The sequence below is a fragment of the Epargyreus clarus genome, unplaced genomic scaffold (assembly GCF_041222505.1).
Source record: "Epargyreus clarus isolate Ecla_fem2 unplaced genomic scaffold, WU_Ecla_fem_2.2 ptg000004l, whole genome shotgun sequence".
Lineage (NCBI taxonomy): Eukaryota > Metazoa > Arthropoda > Insecta > Lepidoptera > Hesperiidae > Epargyreus > Epargyreus clarus.
In genome coordinates, this window is record NW_027332212.1 from 5,422,890 (window position 1) to 5,441,185 (window position 18,296).

General features: G+C 34.8%; 1 protein-coding gene across 1 annotated transcript in view; it reads right to left on the reverse strand.

The window, feature by feature from the left end:
* Positions 1-292: 292 nt before the first annotated feature.
* The window catches only part of LOC140757333 (G-protein coupled receptor Mth2), a 121,139-nt gene continuing 103,135 nt past the window's right edge, over positions 293-18,296 (reverse strand). Inside the window, exons 2-10 of the mRNA XM_073092998.1 lie at positions 4,672-4,889; positions 4,091-4,317; positions 3,521-3,706; positions 3,361-3,439; positions 3,101-3,282; positions 2,663-2,788; positions 2,279-2,435; positions 1,695-1,884; positions 293-1,433 (exon numbers count right to left, since the gene is read on the reverse strand). Of these exons, the coding sequence (XP_072949099.1) occupies positions 1,323-1,433; positions 1,695-1,884; positions 2,279-2,435; positions 2,663-2,788; positions 3,101-3,282; positions 3,361-3,439; positions 3,521-3,706; positions 4,091-4,317; positions 4,672-4,889 (1,476 nt within the window). The 3' untranslated portion in view covers positions 293-1,322. The remainder of the gene's footprint in view (positions 1,434-1,694; positions 1,885-2,278; positions 2,436-2,662; positions 2,789-3,100; positions 3,283-3,360; positions 3,440-3,520; positions 3,707-4,090; positions 4,318-4,671; positions 4,890-18,296) is intronic.

Consider the following 18,296-nt stretch of genomic DNA (forward strand, 5'->3'; position numbering starts at 1 on the left):
TTGCAGTTTTTCGAAATTCGGCTCTGTATATATACAGCACTTTTATTTATGAGTAAACGTACAATAATGTAATAAATATGTACAGGAAATGATGACGATTATAATTATATTACAATAAAACACAATTACATTTAAAATGATACGAAAATACTAAAAACAGGCTTTAAAAGCAAATATAATCATTAAGTAGGAAACGAATATTTAAATTTGTAAAAGTATAAATAATAGGCTCGACTTGGCGGAGGCACTGCCGTGCCTCCTGATCTATAAATTATTAAAATAAATGTGGGTTAAAATGTATTAAAATTGTCTTAGGAATTCTAAGAAATAATCATTAATAAATTAGTAGCACGAAGCAAAAGAATGTTAATTACGATAAGGCATTATCACAGGAATTAAATGATGGATTTATTTATATACACATTGAATCTTACGCTAAATTCTGTACTCAGAGATTTAATGCCAAATGCAGATTTTCTACTACTAAGTAAATATTTAATAGGACGAAATAGTACAATAACGTAAGAAACTATAAATTCGGCAGTAGACAATATAGATAATTCCGAGCTTAAGACAAACGAAGTAACAGTTATAGTTAAAAATAACAATTTCTTTAGTAACTTTCTACAGTGAAAAGACATTGTTGTTCTAAGGAAGAAAGTGGTATTTAATATCAGTACTGTGAAATTACATTACCAGAATAATTCAGTGTAATATATTTATTTTTGCAATGAATCATAACAAAATTAAGACTTACAGAAAGATTCCGTTTTAAATTTATAATTAGTTTTAGTGTAGGAACCCACAAGCAACATACTTACAATTTTATATACATATTTTTCAATAAAGGTATTATAGATTTATTATGAGGTAATCCAGAGGAAAATTTACTAATAGTTTAGGAAATGCTTAAAACGGAAAATTTCTGTATCGAAAAGATAAACATAGGTATATTCTATGGAAAAACCAAAAAGTGACAAGGCAGATTTTACATCTAAAAATCCCTTTTTTATATACTTACATTCCTGATTAATAAGTCTTCATTTTTACAAACGAGTAATTTGAGAACATAGTTTAAGATGAAGACAGTACTGATCAACTTGTAGCTTTAACTACTACAGCGGTTGTATTAACATTCTCAAATATAACTAAAGAAGAAAATTTACTTGTATTTAATACAAAATCTGCATTTGACGTCACATCACTCACAGTCAAACCATTGGGTAATACTGTTACTATTATCAGTCTCGAGCGTCGTACATTTCATTTAATTCATACAAATCTATTAACACCACTGTACACAGTCGCACCTAAGTTGCGCACTACACATAGTCCCGTCGCCCAGGACCACAGTCAATACTGTTTCGTTCACTAACCACTGATACTTCTGATCCATCCTTTTTCCTTTTGCAGACGCTGCAGAGTTTGGAGGACTGTTAAAGAAAAACGTTACGTTAACTCAAAATATGCTAAATTCATATTAACAAAAAACTATTCTATGATACAAGTATCTAAGATTTAGGGAAATCCAAACATCGAATTAAATCGTTACATTTTAGCGATAACACTTAGTTCTAAGTAATGTACAAAGGACGATAACATTATCAAAACGATTCAATCGTAGATAATAGCATTAAACATTTGGAATTCCCCGATAAGGATCACATACATTCACATGGTAACACAACACATACCTTGACATGTGAACGTACTGGTTGCTGTAGAACGAATATGGCGAATATGACCACGCCTTGCAATGCGTTGATGAGGTCGAACACTGACCACACTGAAACTGCTTCGGAACCAGCGCCAGCGGCCCATGAGATCACTTCCAGGGCCCAGGACAGACCCATAATGACGGAGAGCATACAGCAGGTTCGGAATCTATAGGCAAAAATGTATGATTAGTATTGTATATTGTAGTCGATTTCTATATTCATATCTTTATCTTTAAATAGAAGATAATCAAGTCTTTTGATTCGCAAAAAATAAAAATAGTCGATTTACGTCCACATCTGTATCTCATATGTATAACATCTGTATATGATACTAAAGATAAGAAAGTTCGGATGGATATTCACCTCATCTAAAGTCTTGTTCTATATTTATCAAAGGACAATTCTTTCACCCATGATCAGTTATCAAATCTTGTATCAATGTAATGGTGAATTGTTAAAAATCTTATTAATTTACTGATTAAAATCTTAGTACTTCTGTTCATGGACAGCTACGATATGGCGACAAAAGCATTACTCACATAAAATAAATAATTACTTACATCTTTCTATATCTCTTCAACCTCTGATTGAAGTTCATAGCTGTATCGCGAGGAGGTGACGATGCCCGCTCATGTACTGGTAATGGCTGTCCCAGTACTGTACCAAGCCGCACCCAATCATCAGACGTGCTAAAGTCTGAATGCGTCAGATCTAGTGCTAATGGAATAAAATAAATAGAAAATATAATAAATAATCCAGATGTACATGAGAACTATATAACTATATAACTCATAAAATTATATAAAAAAAACAATTAAATAAAAGTTATATTTATAATTATGTAAGATTAAATAATTCCAGATTATTCATGTATATTTTTGTCCAAAAACTATAAGATAGTTTATTTCCTAGTACCCTATTTGAAGATAAGTCGTAATACTTACGTGTAATATCTTTTAGCTTATCATAATGTAAGGTAAAGGCGCGTGAAGTGAAGAAAAATATGATAATATTGCTAAGAAGAATGACAGCCACTGGTCCATAAAAATATGGTAACGCTGCCTGATCCGCTGTAAAATAAAACAAAATGTTACATATATTTAAACAGACAAAATTTTACTTCCTTAAAAAAAGATTACTATTTCTAGTTTAGGAAAAAAGTTCTTAAATGGGAAGAATTAAAACAAAGTTTACGTAAAAACTTTATCACAAAGCTGCTTTTTTTTGAAAATAAATAACTCTCTTGCGCTGCTCACTATGAAATTAAGCAAAGCTTAAATTTAAATACATGCAAATCTTAAAAATGTAAGGAGTAAGAACGAAATGAATATGACATACTTATGGAATCTCAAATACTTAATTAGTAAATCCCCGATTCTTACTTTTAAACCAGCAACCCTTAACTCCAAAATTTGGTTTCAAATAAGTGCTGGGTACTGCAGGAGACAGATCCATAGTAATCGTCACACCAAGCAAGATCACTGGCAATAGTATAGCATACGTGCAATACCAAGCGAATCTTCTTCTCATACTCCGTCTACTGACTGACGAATTTATATACCTCCTACAAACAAAATAATTAATTAGATCCAGATAACAAAAATTAAAGAAGGAAATTAATTCTTTGATTTCATCGTCTTACCTGACGTTTAAGTAAGTATCGAAGCACATAACATTTAACCAGAAGAAACAGGATACAAACGAGAACTGGATTAAATATGCTGTAACAAAGAAAATACAGATAAACATACTATAGAAAACATAAAAAAAAAAACATAATGAAGTAGAAAAACAATTCTTACCCATAATAGTACAAGCTGGTTTTGGAAAAGCATGACCAGCTAACTGCGTAGTGGCTAAACAAGAGAATGCTATGGCCAAGCAAATAGCATGGCAAGACAACGCTTTGCCGTGAGTATCTCTTAATTCCGTTATAAATGTATATACACATGCCGTTGCTAGGAGGAACGGTACCGATATGATGAGGCCTGAAACAAGTGATTCACATTAAACGACAAAGTATTAATAAATGTAGTAAAATTTAAATTACAAAATATTTGAAGTTTTATATTGAAGTAGCCAACGAGCATCCAGTCCACCTGATGTAAGTAGCTGTTGCTGCCCAGCTACATATAAAATCAATCCCAGATAACATTAGATATCTACCTGAGGCAGCAGATATATTTCTATCCCTGAGTACTAAGTTGGTACACCTCGTATTAATATGTCTCCCTTAGTACACCCTTACCACAAAGCGGAACACAACAAAGTTTAACTGTTATTATAAGACAGAAATAGGTGTAGTGATGGTATCCCCAGAGCAGTGCTACCACCTTCAATTACAACGTATTCAAGATATTATAATTACTCACCAGTAGCATAAGCTATTAAAGTAATTGATGTTTTAGCTTCATCCACTGGTGCATTGAAACAAACTAATGGAAGAGTCACTCCTGCTGGATTCGATTCGTTGTAGAATGTTTCCATACAAAATTCTCTCGTTCCTAATAACGGCTGTTGGTTGAAAGGCACAAATAGTGAGCCGTTGAACAGCAGGTAGAACTCATCTTCGCTACGCTGGTCAGGTTCTAATTTATACCTGTGGGGAAAAAGCATAAATTTTACCATGCTTGATAATTGTTTGTAAGGATATAAATTATACAAATCAACTTAAATTACTAGAATCCTGGACTTGTAGTATAAAAATCTAAAATCCACAATTTTACTAATTAATTAGTCATGGAAGAATCAGCCAATGTTATTGACATAGAATTTTAAAATCACCCTAATAAAAACCCAAATGACAGACGATACATTACTGCATTTATCAGGTTCAAAGCGCTGTCATGTTTCGGTACATTAAAGCTTTGGCAAACCTCGTGGGCACATCTACTTTTCTCACGTATAAACAAATGAGGTTTATCGCTATACGAAATCAGTTACTTCAAAGAACCTGTCGTAAATGCAGGGGTTTCCCACGATGGTCTCGAACACGTTACTGTCGTAGCTCCAGATGTGGGTGTCGTTAGCTTTGTGGAAGATCGGTTGAAAGGTCAGCATGGATCGAGAGCACTTTGTCTTGTATCTACCGTCTTCGAACGTTACGGAGAGGTTTTGACCACTGGCACAGCACTTTGGGACCACTGGTAGTTGCTTCTTTACTTCTTCTTCCTGAGAACAAAAAATGAAACAAATTAATATATTGTCATATATCATACGATCATAATAGAACAGTACAACAGGAAAGTACAAAAAATTTTGTTTTAACAACGATAAATCTTGATGTAAGCTTCACAATTCTTTAAACCACGCTAATAAATGATTGTCAACTCAACGTGCTCGTTTTACAAATACTGAGTTTTTACCCAAGACAAGAATGATCTGAGTCAGAACGGGAAAATGTCTTCAAATCTTTTACAATTTGAAAACTTCGTAACGCAAGTAGCAAATTGGGTCATCCCATATACAAGTAATGAGGCAAGGACAAGTTAATTTGGTTGTCATTCCAACAATGATAAATTGTGCGGATCATATGACAAGCTTAATCAGAATTCAAGACGAGTATCTGAACTTTGATGTATTCATGAAAGAAATTAGACTGCGGTGGGCTCACGCAACGTTTTTGTTTAAAATTGGTCACGTCGCTGTCGAAAATCAAATCTGGTGGCTTGAGAATATTATGTCTATTTTGAACTTTTCTGAAAGTATTAAGTGAGCTCGCAAAAAATAAAATTTCGTCTGGCTTACTTCTTGCTTCCAGTAATTTTGTTTTAAAAATGTTTTCGCTTCTCAGATTATAATCTGTGGTCCCAATTGTATCGATTGCTTTATCATCACCGGGAAATTGCTGTATCATGGATGAGATAATCATAATAGATTCATCTTTAAGATTAAGCGATAAATTTTAACAACGTACACTATTAACAAATTATTATAAAACGTAAAATTTACATAATTATGTTACTCTCAGATCATACCAACGGTATGGGGCCTCTTAAAATTTTGTAAACGTATAAACTTCACTTCACGAGGTTTTTTTGTGAAATTTACGGTGAGAGTGGTCATTTGTAGGCTGTATCTGGCTAGTTAAATAAATTATTTGATTACATCATTTGAATTGTTTTAACTGCAGTACTAAAATTATGTTTATCATGAAACTCCAATATTCGATATTTCGGAGCTAGTTTTAGAATGCTTCCGAATTTTGCTTCAAAAACATCAATGAAAAGAGAAACAAATAGAACTCTGATCGAATAATAAGTTCGTTCGATTCGAATCTGTGCTATCGTTGGAACAACGAGCTTTACGCTTACGTAGTCTTAACTAGGCAATAAGCGTTGATAACTTCGATATTCGAAGCACCGTGTTCATGATATAGAAACAGAACCGTTGCCCTAATTTCTAAGATTTTTTATGCCATTGAAGTAACAACAGCGTATGCAATCCACCTGATGGTAAGTAGCTACTGCCATCCATGGACATTGGACATCTGTAATCATGTAAGATAAAATTATACTCCTATCTGAGATCGGTCAAAGATGCGTTGCCACCCCTGAAGACTAAGTTGGAACATCTCGAATAAGTACCTATTCCTTACACCTCACACCCTCAAATCAGAATAACTGATACATACGATTGTTAAAATATTATTTTTAACTATCATTTATTTTTTAAAACATTTTACTCTTTACTTCTAAAAGGACAAATCTATCGGAGAACCAACACATATTTTAGTGTGTCTAAAAGATAAGTTCAAAATCCACTTTCTACTTTTCTGTAAATACTTGAGTTGCTTTAACAAGTCGTGTTCTCGTGAGCAAACAAGGTATGGAGTATCGTGATGGTAGTATCATGTTTACACCAACAATTTGCATTCAACGTGGATTATTTAGACTTTAAGAGCAATGAGCAATTGTTTAGGTATCGCCTTTGATACATCTTCATGGTTGCTTGCTTGTAAATTTAATATTTGATTTCCAAAACCGAACCTAAATATTTAATCACGTCATTTTTGTTAATTCACATTTAGGCTGCCATAATTAATATAATATTATTTTTATTCAAAAGAAGAGCAAATGTGCATACAAGTATCTGAGAATTGTAAAGCTAAGAAAATCATAATAACTCTATATTTCCCAACATCTGGAACCTGGAAGACAGCAATTATTCAGAGTTTTTTTATGATACAAGAAGTACCATTTAAAGTTTTGGATTAGATATAACGAACCAAAGTGGGTATTTTAGAAAAAAAAATACAACTATGAGATTTCGTGATCTTTAATGTTCAACAGTTCTTAAAAATTAGACTTCGTCGTTACTATGACCTGACCTTTCTAAAGTCAGAACTAAGAATGAGTAGCTGACCTTCCTACACTTGTCCCATAATTTCACCGCTATTTTGTAGTATTATTACACGAAATTAGCTGTTGATTTTCCGAGGTCAACGTCGTCAACCACTTCTGTAATAATCGCGACAGGAAGCCCCGCGAATATTTACTTTTACCTTGAAACCGTGAGCAGTTAGCAATTATGGTTATTTTAGGAACGTCGGTAGGCGTACTCTTGTTTCCCTCTAGCTTATGATTTTGCGTTTCAAGTAACGGGTTACTGGTAATATCTTTTAGAGAATATCTTTTATAAAAGATAGACATTGTGCGCTGTTACCGTGACTTACGTTTGTTGTTACTGTGCATGATATGCCATTTTATTGTTATTTGTCACTCTGATTTTAGAAATAATTTTGGCGGGAGTTTCTCCTGAAAAAATTGAACGACACGACATATGTACATCACGGATTATTTAGAAGTACCTACATTTAGACAAATCACAGGTCGTTTAATATAATAAGATATATATTCATTACAATTTAATATACAGGCAGTGCCTTTTTGTAATTGAAATCAACGGTCATTTTGTAAGCTCGCTTATTTACAAAATAAAACACAAACTAGATTTTTAAATGTATCTGTTTATGTAGGGGATAACACGTTGTTACGCCAAGGTAAAAATTAAAATACTCTTTCTGTGTGTAAAATATAACAAATTGTACATAGTTGAGTTGTATAGGCAATTCTATTTTATTATTGTCTATCACATTGTTAGATACAGTTACAGTTATTCACAATCAGAGAGAAAGGAAATAAATCATACTTAAAGTGATTGATGAATATGACTTAACTGTAAGTGCTTGGTTTTGGTTGACAATATGGAAGTAATAAACTAGAATTCTAAGTAGACGCACAGTTTTAAGCGCTGTTGGGTCGTGTTATGCAGATAATGGTGATACACTCGTATCAGATGGTACTTAAAGGTGTTAAAACGCCTATTTCTGCCTAGTACCTAGCAGCAGTGTTAAGCGCTGCTGTGTTTTGGTTTGGAGGTAAGGTATCTAGTAGTTGTAAGGGAGATATACTTCTCCGAAGCATTCCAGCTTAGTCCTCAAGGGTAGAGGCGCATGTGGTCGACTTGAGGTGGGAATCTTATTTTATCTGGGGTTGATTACAGACGTTCATGGATGGCAGTAGTCACTTACCATGAAAAAGACTGCATGCTTGACTGCTTCTCCTATATTATATAAAAATTAGGCGTTCCAGCTTATTCCTCAATAGCAGTGCATCTCTGACCGAGTTTACGTAGATTTCTAATTTCCATATTACAGTTAGGTAGGTCAATGGATACGGTACACACTTTATCACGCGGTCGATCACTTTCGTGACATATTAACTGCACGCAGACCGGTTCTTGACAAAACAATCTGGCATTGAAACAATACAAATTCAAATATAAATGCATTATTTAAATGCAACAATGTTTCAAAATGTTACCTTTACAAATTGCCATTGCATGCTTCCCACATTTTCTATTATACAGTACTTTATATTCCCAAGAAATGACGCTTTTAAAATAAAACATCGTGTTCGTAAAATGAAGTGTTTTTGGAATTTCGAAGTTTAGCGGTGACACGCATTTGAATGACGGAATGGGCCCTTCTGCATCGTGAGGATACGACACGACATGGCACCGGAACGGGCCCGACACCGGTAACTATAGCATTACAGTATGTCACCAGCAGCTATTTTCTATTTTTTTATTGATACCGACACTAGTAACATGACACGATGACTTATCTATACAGTACAGCTGATCTCAATGGTGAAATATAACTGTGAAAACTAGTGTTCTCATTCACGCTCGTCCTCCCGACGGGCGCCCGCTCCCTAGGGAGCTCATGGGCTAGGATCCCCAGACCATCTAGGGGAGTCCGTCAACCCCACTCGGGGCAGCGCGAAGACACTCCACCCCCCCCCCACAATTATTCCGAAAGTCCGCCTAACGGCGGAACATAGCACCGGGGGCAGTTGACCCCTTGAGAATTGCCCGGGTAAAGAGGGAGATCTCGAGACCCGTATACCCCACTCCTGGAGGCCCCCAGGCCACAGAGTAGGACGTCCACTATTGTTGTAGTGTTCTCACACCTGAAACCTTAAGAAGTACGCAACACAATAAAGGTGTAATGACGACTATCGTCGGCAATAAAGACATGTTGGTGTTAAGCCAGTGATAGCGTTACGTACTCTTTCATAGAATTTTGCGTCTCTTAATGTCGCTGCCGATGTCGTGCCATTGTCGTGTCGTCACAATTAAGAAAGCCTCTTCATTTTTATACTGTTATAGATACACATATTAAGCTAAACATTCTCCTTTGTCACTAAGGTGTAACGTGGCCATGTGAGATAATTGTTGAAAACTGGAGAATCGGGGAAGAAACAAATAACTGAAGAAATGAAAGGCATTTTGAGCGACTAAAATTTACTAACGACTTTTTTCATATCGTGTTCTATTCCATCCGTAATTGAACAGTATTTTTAAGACGTTGTAGAAAGACGGAGTGATTTAATTTTATTCTTAGAGCTTCGACCTTAATTAAACTTAAGAAAAAAGATGTACTTATAACAATAATTTCCCAGAATTTTATCCCACGTATACATTCTTTTATTATTTTTTTTCTTTTTTTCCCGAGGGTGAAACCTTCATAAGGTACCCGGTGCCGTGGGAGCGACAGGAAGTTAAGTGGGACTTTTACCGCACTAAAACCCCCCCGGTAGCCGTCCTCGGCGCTACGTAGAGGACTCCGGGATCTCCAAAGGAACGCGACCGGAGTCCTCTCAGCGCACTGCCTTGTGGGCCTCCTCCCAGGTGAGTTTGTATCACCACACCGTCTGATGTATACGACGGAATGCATACCGCCGTCCTTCCCGGGGTCGCTAGCTGGGCGTTTCGAGCTCCCACTCTTGCCGCCCACAACCCCGAAAGCCCCTTTTAGTCGCCTCTTACGACAGGCAGGGAATACCGTAGCCCTATTCTGTCCTGGAACTACAGGGCCAATCCCACGTATACCTAGATATTGAATAAGTATACATATATATTGTACTGTATTACGAATGTACTACGAATTTTATCGTTAACAAATTTGTCGTTAAAGTTATATCATTAATTTGACTATACAAAATGACATAAATGCACGGATATCAAAACTCTATATTTCGCTAAATCAACGTACGCTATAGAAACTATAGCCTCTGTCTCTACTCTCAGCTCCTTGAGAGCTATATCTCGATACTTTTCACGTCGCTAGCTCTTGTAGGGCCCTTGGGAATATACGTTTAGATTCTTTTATTTACGAGTGATCTCTGATCTGACTCTGTCTTAATAATATTTTGTATTTTTTTATGAGTGAAGCATCAAACTAGCCCGCATCTATGGGCAAGTTGTAAACTTAGGGCCATTGCCGACCAGGACATTTCATCATCTCCAAACAAAATTGGGTCCTATCTGAAGTCGGACATAGATGCGTTCCTTCCTCGGAGGACTATAAAAGGTGGAATGTCTCGTGTAAGGGACGTCCTTTACAATGCTAAACCACAACAGCGTATGATATTGTTGTTATTGGTCCCTTAAAATAAGTAACAATACACTACAAACCAGAACACAGCGATACATTGCTATTATAATGCCGCGCCCCACGCTTGCCAAACCACCACAAATCAAACCTGTGGATAGAGGCCTTGTGTAGGTTTGCAAGTGCTTGTACCATAACTTTTGTTTAAGTAGAGCTTTCGAGTTGCAAATGCCAAGCGTGCATACGCGACTCAGAACAGATATAGGATTTTTTTCTAATATAAAAATAGCAGACGAGCATGCAGTCCATCTGTTCAGGGGTTCATCACAGATTGGTGGCAGTGGCTACTATGAGTGATGAACCCCTGATAGAATTAGATTCCTACTTGAGGTCGGCCACAGATGTGCCGCTACTCCTGAGAACTAAGCTTGAATGCCTCCAAAAAATACGTCTCTCTTAAAAGCGTCCTTCTAACTAGAATACAGCAGAGCTTAACACCACTGTTATTAGAAACTAGCTGACCCGGCAAACTTTGTACCGCCTCAAAATCTATATATCAAATATATTTCATATAAAATATAGCCTATGTTACTCGTGGATAATGTAGCTTTCGAATGGTGAAATAATTTTTAAAATCAGTCCAGTAATTTTTGAGCAAAACTTTGTTTGTTTGATTGTAATGTCAAAAAAACAAAGTTTTCCTCTTTATAATATTAGTATAGATAGGTGTGGCGATGGTGCCGCTTCATTGAAACTACTACTAAGGATAGTATTAAATGACAACTAATATGACAAACGCATCTTATTTACAACCTGCGACTACGACTTGGGTCACAAAGGTTCAGATACTTAAAACTAAACTAAAGTACGCAGATCACGTTTCAAGTACGGAGAAATAAGCGGTATATAGAAGCAAACATTACTGAGGAACGGAAAGTTAGTAATAAATTTATTTGCAGGTAAGTTGAATCCAAGAATGTAACTGCATCGTATACTCTAAGTGCTCAGGGATGAAGTTTATAAAAAATCGACATAAATATCGATATTTATATCTATGACTATAGATATCGGATATTATTAAAATATCAATGCGACATTATCGAGATATCGAGAATGCAAAACTTTGCAAAAATATTCACATATGCCTTTCGATGATGTAGTTTCGACGACACTACATTTTTGCTAACCTCTTTAAAATATAATAGTTTTGATATCCATAATTCAATATTGCAAATATGATATTAACGTATTGTCAATTTTTCGATGTCGATAATAATATCGATATTTCGTTCGATATGGTTGCATCCCTATATGTGATACGTTAATATGTTTACGGCTCTACTGTCCTTAACTTCGTGAATCCAAATATATCGCCTTCAGAAGTTTAAAGGTGAGGAAATTCGTAAGTACCTTCGGATGTTACTCCTAATGTGTTCTTGTGAGTGAATTTAACGCCGGTAATATCTTTTACAGCAGGACTTCTCCTTTAAGATATAATCTAATATTATCTCATTATTACGCACTGTCTTTTTAATATAGGAGTAGCAGACGAGCATGCAGTCCACCTGATGGTAAGTGGCTACTGACGCCCATGGACATCTGTAATCAACCCCAGATAGGATTAGATATTCCTACCTGAAGTCGGCCACAGATGCTCCGCTACCCCTGAGGACTAAGCTGGAACGCCTAGAAAAAGTAGGCCTCCCTTACCACAACCGTCAAGCCAGAACGCAGTAGCGCTTAACACTGTTGTTAGCAGAAATAGGTTTGGCGTTGGTGCCGCCGGAGTCAAACCAAGAGTTCTACCTCCTTAAAATGTTTAAGAATGAGAAGTGTCATATCCACGCTGGCCAAGTGCAGGTATAGAGACTATACACACTTTTAAGAATTTTATAAGGAAATTTCGAACATGTCAATTTCCTCGGATTTTATAGATATCTTCTCTATGTCTTCATATAACCTTGTAGCAAGAGATTTTCTACAGAAGTATTAATTGAACATTTGATCGATCCAATTGACGTCAATTAGTCAATAGGAAAATTGATTATGGCCAATTTCAAATGGGTGTCCCACGTGAAATCGACTGCTACTCTTAAGCATTACGATGAAACGCCTTTAAATATCTATTTAATGTATATGTAATACCTTTCAACCAACCAACACGAAAGTTCAAACCAACACGAAATGCTACTTTCAAATAAGACACAAGAATTATTTTCTAATACACAAATTACTTCAAAAATCAGAATTGCCTGGGATACAAACCTCGTACCTAACTGACCTAATCAGAGTGTTACCTCAAATTTTTATACCACTGTTTAAAATTACAACCTCATAAAACATTACCAATCAAAGTTTATTAGAAGAATTCTTTGAACTAAAAACCAATCAAGAAAATGTTGTTACAGCAGTCAATGTTTTTAATTACAATTTGAACTTAATTACCTTTGAACACTTTGACGGTTTCCCGTAAATGCTGGCCAATAAAAGTGTGATTATAATTACAAAAATAAATTCCTATATTACTGCTTTATGTTCAAAGTATTTACTTAACCAACTTGGTAGTTACTACTCAATTAATAACTGAAAAGGTTCTCGGCGTTTTAACTCAAGCAAAATGTGGCGAAGTTTATTTTACCTCTACAAACAAAAACCTTACCAGCTCGAGATAAAATAGATAACATCATAATAAGGTCCCCATACATCGCCTTTGATGTAAGTATCCAGATACTGTTTTCGGAGGAAGAAATTGTTAGTTACTTACTTTCCGCATAGAAGACGAAAATAGTTTTAGTTGTTGTCTAAAATCTATGTTCTAGAAACGGGAAAGCTTTAATCTTACATTATATATCTTAAAGTATTAGTTATCTTAAAATCTAATTTGTGTAGAAGGGTAGGTAAGTTCCCTGTTAGTTAAATATTATCTTTGAGTAAATAAGGCTTCTTCAATTTCGATTTATTTCATCAATTTGATCAATCTATCAATTCGAATTTGAAATATTTATTTTCCAAAATAACGTATGTAAATATATATATAACTACAACAACAACACAAACTATTGAAGTAACGTTTTCCTTAACGGATATCCCGGTAGCAGGTAATAGAAAGTAAATATTTGCCGACGATCCCGCGTTTCTTGTGAACTGTATCAGCCCGACTAAACTTTAACTTTAGTTTACGGTTCACAGTATTTTATGTAGTGTTAAAGAAAAACATGACACATATAAGTTTTACTTTTTTGACGGTGGTAGAACCCTTTGTGGTTCGACTTCGGCGACACCACCACCACATACCTCTGCCTAATAACAGGTGCGTTAGGCGCTGCTGTATTCCGTTTTGAAGGGTGTGGTAAGGGAGACAGACTTTTCCCAGGCGTCCCAGCTTAGTCCTCAGGGGTAGCGGCGCATCTGTGGCCGACCTGAGGAAGGTATATGTAATCCTATCTGGGGTTGATTACAGATGTCCATGGGTGGCAGTAGCCACTTACCATCAGGTGGACTGCATGCTCGTCTGCTGCTCCTATATTATAAAAAAAAAAAAAAACATATTCATCATTTCGCGTCGTATCGCGTCGTCGTAAAAATAATATATTTAAAATTACTTTTTTGGTTAACCTTTTATAAAACTTACAATATTTAGTAGCCAAAATTATACTTATTTTTAAGTTTTTTTATTAATTTAAAAAATGCGATAACGTTTAAACCAAGCTTTGTCAAAAGCATGCTAATGACGTCAAAACTGACATTCAATGTCACTTTGATACTTGTGGCAAAGTATTGACTGTAAACAATTGATCTAGTACACTTTAATTAACAATTGACTTTAATTAACTGTTAAAAGTGTCATATTGAGTGTATAAACAATATAAGGAGGACAAACGAAAGTTCTTTGAAAAACTCCCGTAGTGATTGTGGGTGAACTTTGTAGGTAATTCTTTGTTAAAACACAAAAAGTTGAATAGAACTCAGACAAACGTAAGCGGAAATGCAAACTTTCCTTTCCACAAAAACACCTAAAAGTTTTGAAGGTCTTGTCTGTTTAAGATCTTCTCTTTAATTTAAGAATTACTTGTTTAAAAACTTCATAAAAGTTACGGTATTTTTTTATCTTCTTTATTCGTATTGGACTGTTTATTCACATTTAATTTTATTCATTCATATCTTATTAAATGTTATAACGGTACTAAAACATTATTTCGCGTACAACATATATATTTTCAAATTATAAATTAATAAACGCGGATTGGTAGACTTGACACACCCTTGAGAATTGTTTAAAGAATGTTTCCTTCAACGTTAAAAGAAATGATAATTAATTTCCCATACGCTAGGTGCGTTTGTTTAAAATCCGTATTTTGTAAATCAAAGGCGGATTTAAAACTCCTACTCCTTCCACATTGAGAGGCAAGTTACTTACCAGCCACTTCCTAAATTTTCAATGATTTCGCGACCATAAATATAGTCATATACCAGTATTAAGTTTGTAATAATTATTATTTATTAAACACAACAATTTATTATCATTAATCTAGAGATTTCATGCTATATTTACTTGTTATTTCTCTTATTTATACCACATATTATTCTTGTTATAAATCATTCCATACACAAAACACTTCCGCTGTCGACAGGCATACTCAGCGATTTATGTCGACCACATATATAATGTTCGCGCTTATATTAATCGTATCTCATTCGCGAGTATATCGCAGACTGGGGCCAATCTGTATAAGTGGCCTCTGAGACCCGGCCTCATCGGGCTTTATTAGTTATTTATTCGCTACTCACAGGCCCGAATGTCCTTCATGTAGATTGCATTATTTTTCTCGTACATAGCGAACAATGTAGGTTATAGTGCCCTGATTTGATCAATCTTAAACATCTGCTCCAAATATTATACAGATACTAACACACTTTCACTGTATCTATAATTAGCGTAGCAACCACGGAATCTTATTTGCTTTATCTTTTGAATAAATAAATATTTTAGAAAGCAGAAAGAATTAGGCAGTTCTGTTATTGTTTTTCTTGACGAATGACAAAGAATATGCTTCTTTTCAAAATCGTTTTCTCTACATTTTCTTGCATTGGAAACCGCAAAATAACTTTAAAATTTCAAGCTATCGAAGAGAACTGTTTAACTTAACTTTATTTATGTCGGGTCCAAATATATAGAGGCTCGTGTTAACCGAATCTCTAGAGAGAGTGTATCGCGAAGGCTTAAGGCAATCTGTGTAAGTGGCCTACAGACCCGGCCTTATCGGGCTTTATTAGTTATTTATTCGAGTCTACTGAGACCCTAATGTCCTTCATGTAAATTGCATTGTTTCTCCTATACAATGTAATACAATTAAGTCGATATTCCGAAACTGGCACATGTGAACCTATCCTTATTTTCAACATATTTTTAGAGACGTTTCTTATTTACGATATAATAAGAAGGTCGGGAGAAAAAACAAATTATAATTAAGTTTAATCGACTTGCCAAAGATTATAGACAAATACACAATACGCATAGTTCCGAAGTAGGCGCTCATATTGTACGTTATTTCAATTATTTTTAACTTATTAGTTACATAGAATTTGGTTGTATTTTTTGTTCTTTTTTTGTACTCGTACCTTCGGGAAAATAATAAACTCTGATACGAGTGCCATAAAATAAATATTTTAAAAAGCTTTGAGTTATTAACTTTACAAACATAATAATTTTAATTTAATATGTATGATTGCGTATATAGGTATTTCGTATATTTGATTAATCGTAACATAATATACAATTTGTATAAAATTGTAATAAATACGCCATGTGCCATAAAACTTGATACTTTCGGAATGATCTAATCTAAAGACATTTGAATACATTTCCAACATATTCCTCAATATAATATTAAATTAAATTTCAATGATAAAAATGTATATTTACATCAAGACTCCTTTATTTGATGTTAATTTTATTGGATGTTCCCGTATCATTTACTTGTAAACACAATTTATTAGAAATGTTATCTAACCACCATTTTTGTAACTTAATCCACAGTACGGGTTTATGGTGTCATGTTTTGTAAATAAATAAACGTCACTTAAAAAAGTCTAGGGTTCTTGTGGTTGCAAAGAGAAAGGATCAAAACCAGAATATACAACATAATGTTATTTATTATTACTTTTAATAGGATGACTTTTCAAAAACTCTATCTTAGGTTGCGTACATTTTTCTAAAGTCTTCATTTAGATACCTGTTTGGCCGAGGATCGAACCCGGAACTGTGTATCACTGTGGTTATCTAAAATGCTTGCAGACCCACCGGCTAATACCTACTTTTGTTATTAGTCAGTGATTGAGTTTTATTTAGTTGCAACCTTTTTAATGGTTTGACTTTTATGGGATACGAGCCTCGCATGGATGGGAGGATAAAATTTTATTAATTTATAATTTCTCTTGTAGTCAAATTTATGTCGTAAAATCAAACATAAATTATGACTTCATGTAAATTTCGTTTCGCGTAAATTGAGTTGTTCTATCGCCTAACTTTTACCTATTCTATATCAGACAAATACATCAAGCCACATTAAACGAATGTCGCTACCGCCAGGTTAACGATAGCAAATTTGTTTCAAATTATTTATCGATGGATTTATGACACTCTGTTATTGTAAATTGATTTTTCCTGTTATCTTTTTTCTTTATGTACATAAACGCTTCACCATATTAAACGAATGTCGCTACCGCTAAGGGTTAACGATACCGCACCGTGTCGCGATAAGCCAATACACGCTATTAAATACGCATTTTATGGCACCTCAGCGATCAGGCGGTAACAGTGACGTCAGTGTAAATGTGATGAGTTATTCGGTTATTCCCTATAGTTGTTGAGTTATATGTGAAGTTGTTGAGTTATTTGCATAATAGTTAACCGTAGCTCTAATAATTTTCAACTGGGACTCGTTTGGCTTTAAGTACGTGTTTTAATTAGGAATATCTATAAAATTTCGAGATCCCGCTTCACGCTTCATGCGTTGGTGTATTTTGTTTTGTTTCGATATAATTAGTAATAAATATAGATAAGCAATTTTACTTCAAATTATTGTGAAAGTTCGTTATTGTAAATTATTTGTATCCGTACTATCGATATAAGTAAGTCTTTTCTCAACACACTGTTCAAACCAGAGCACAGAATGCCTAACAGGAATTCTGGTAAAAGCAGTTACCGGTAGCGGAGGTACCGTTGCAATCAAAAAGTAATACTTGCCTAATCAAAAATCATTTTATAGTACATAAACAGTTATGTCGCGGTGCGTATCAAAACATGATCACCGTCTGCGTGTAATAGGCGCAAGTAGTAACGCCTACACTAATATACATATTCGGAGTGAATACTATCCAATAATTTGTCGAAGCTTTCTACAGAATATTTTTAGATTTAAACTGTCATGTCGAGTACTCTATACATCGCTACTAGTAGAATTATCATAAAATTTAAATATATATAACTCAAAGGTTAGTGATCGAAGCTCAAAGGTGACTGACATACGAGTAGTGATCTATCAACGCACAGCCCAAACCACTGGATGGATCGGGCTGAAATTTGGCATGCAGGTAGATGTTATGACGAAGGCATCTGCTAAGAAAGGATTTTGATCAATTCTACCCCCAAGGGGATAAAATAGGGGATGAAAATATTA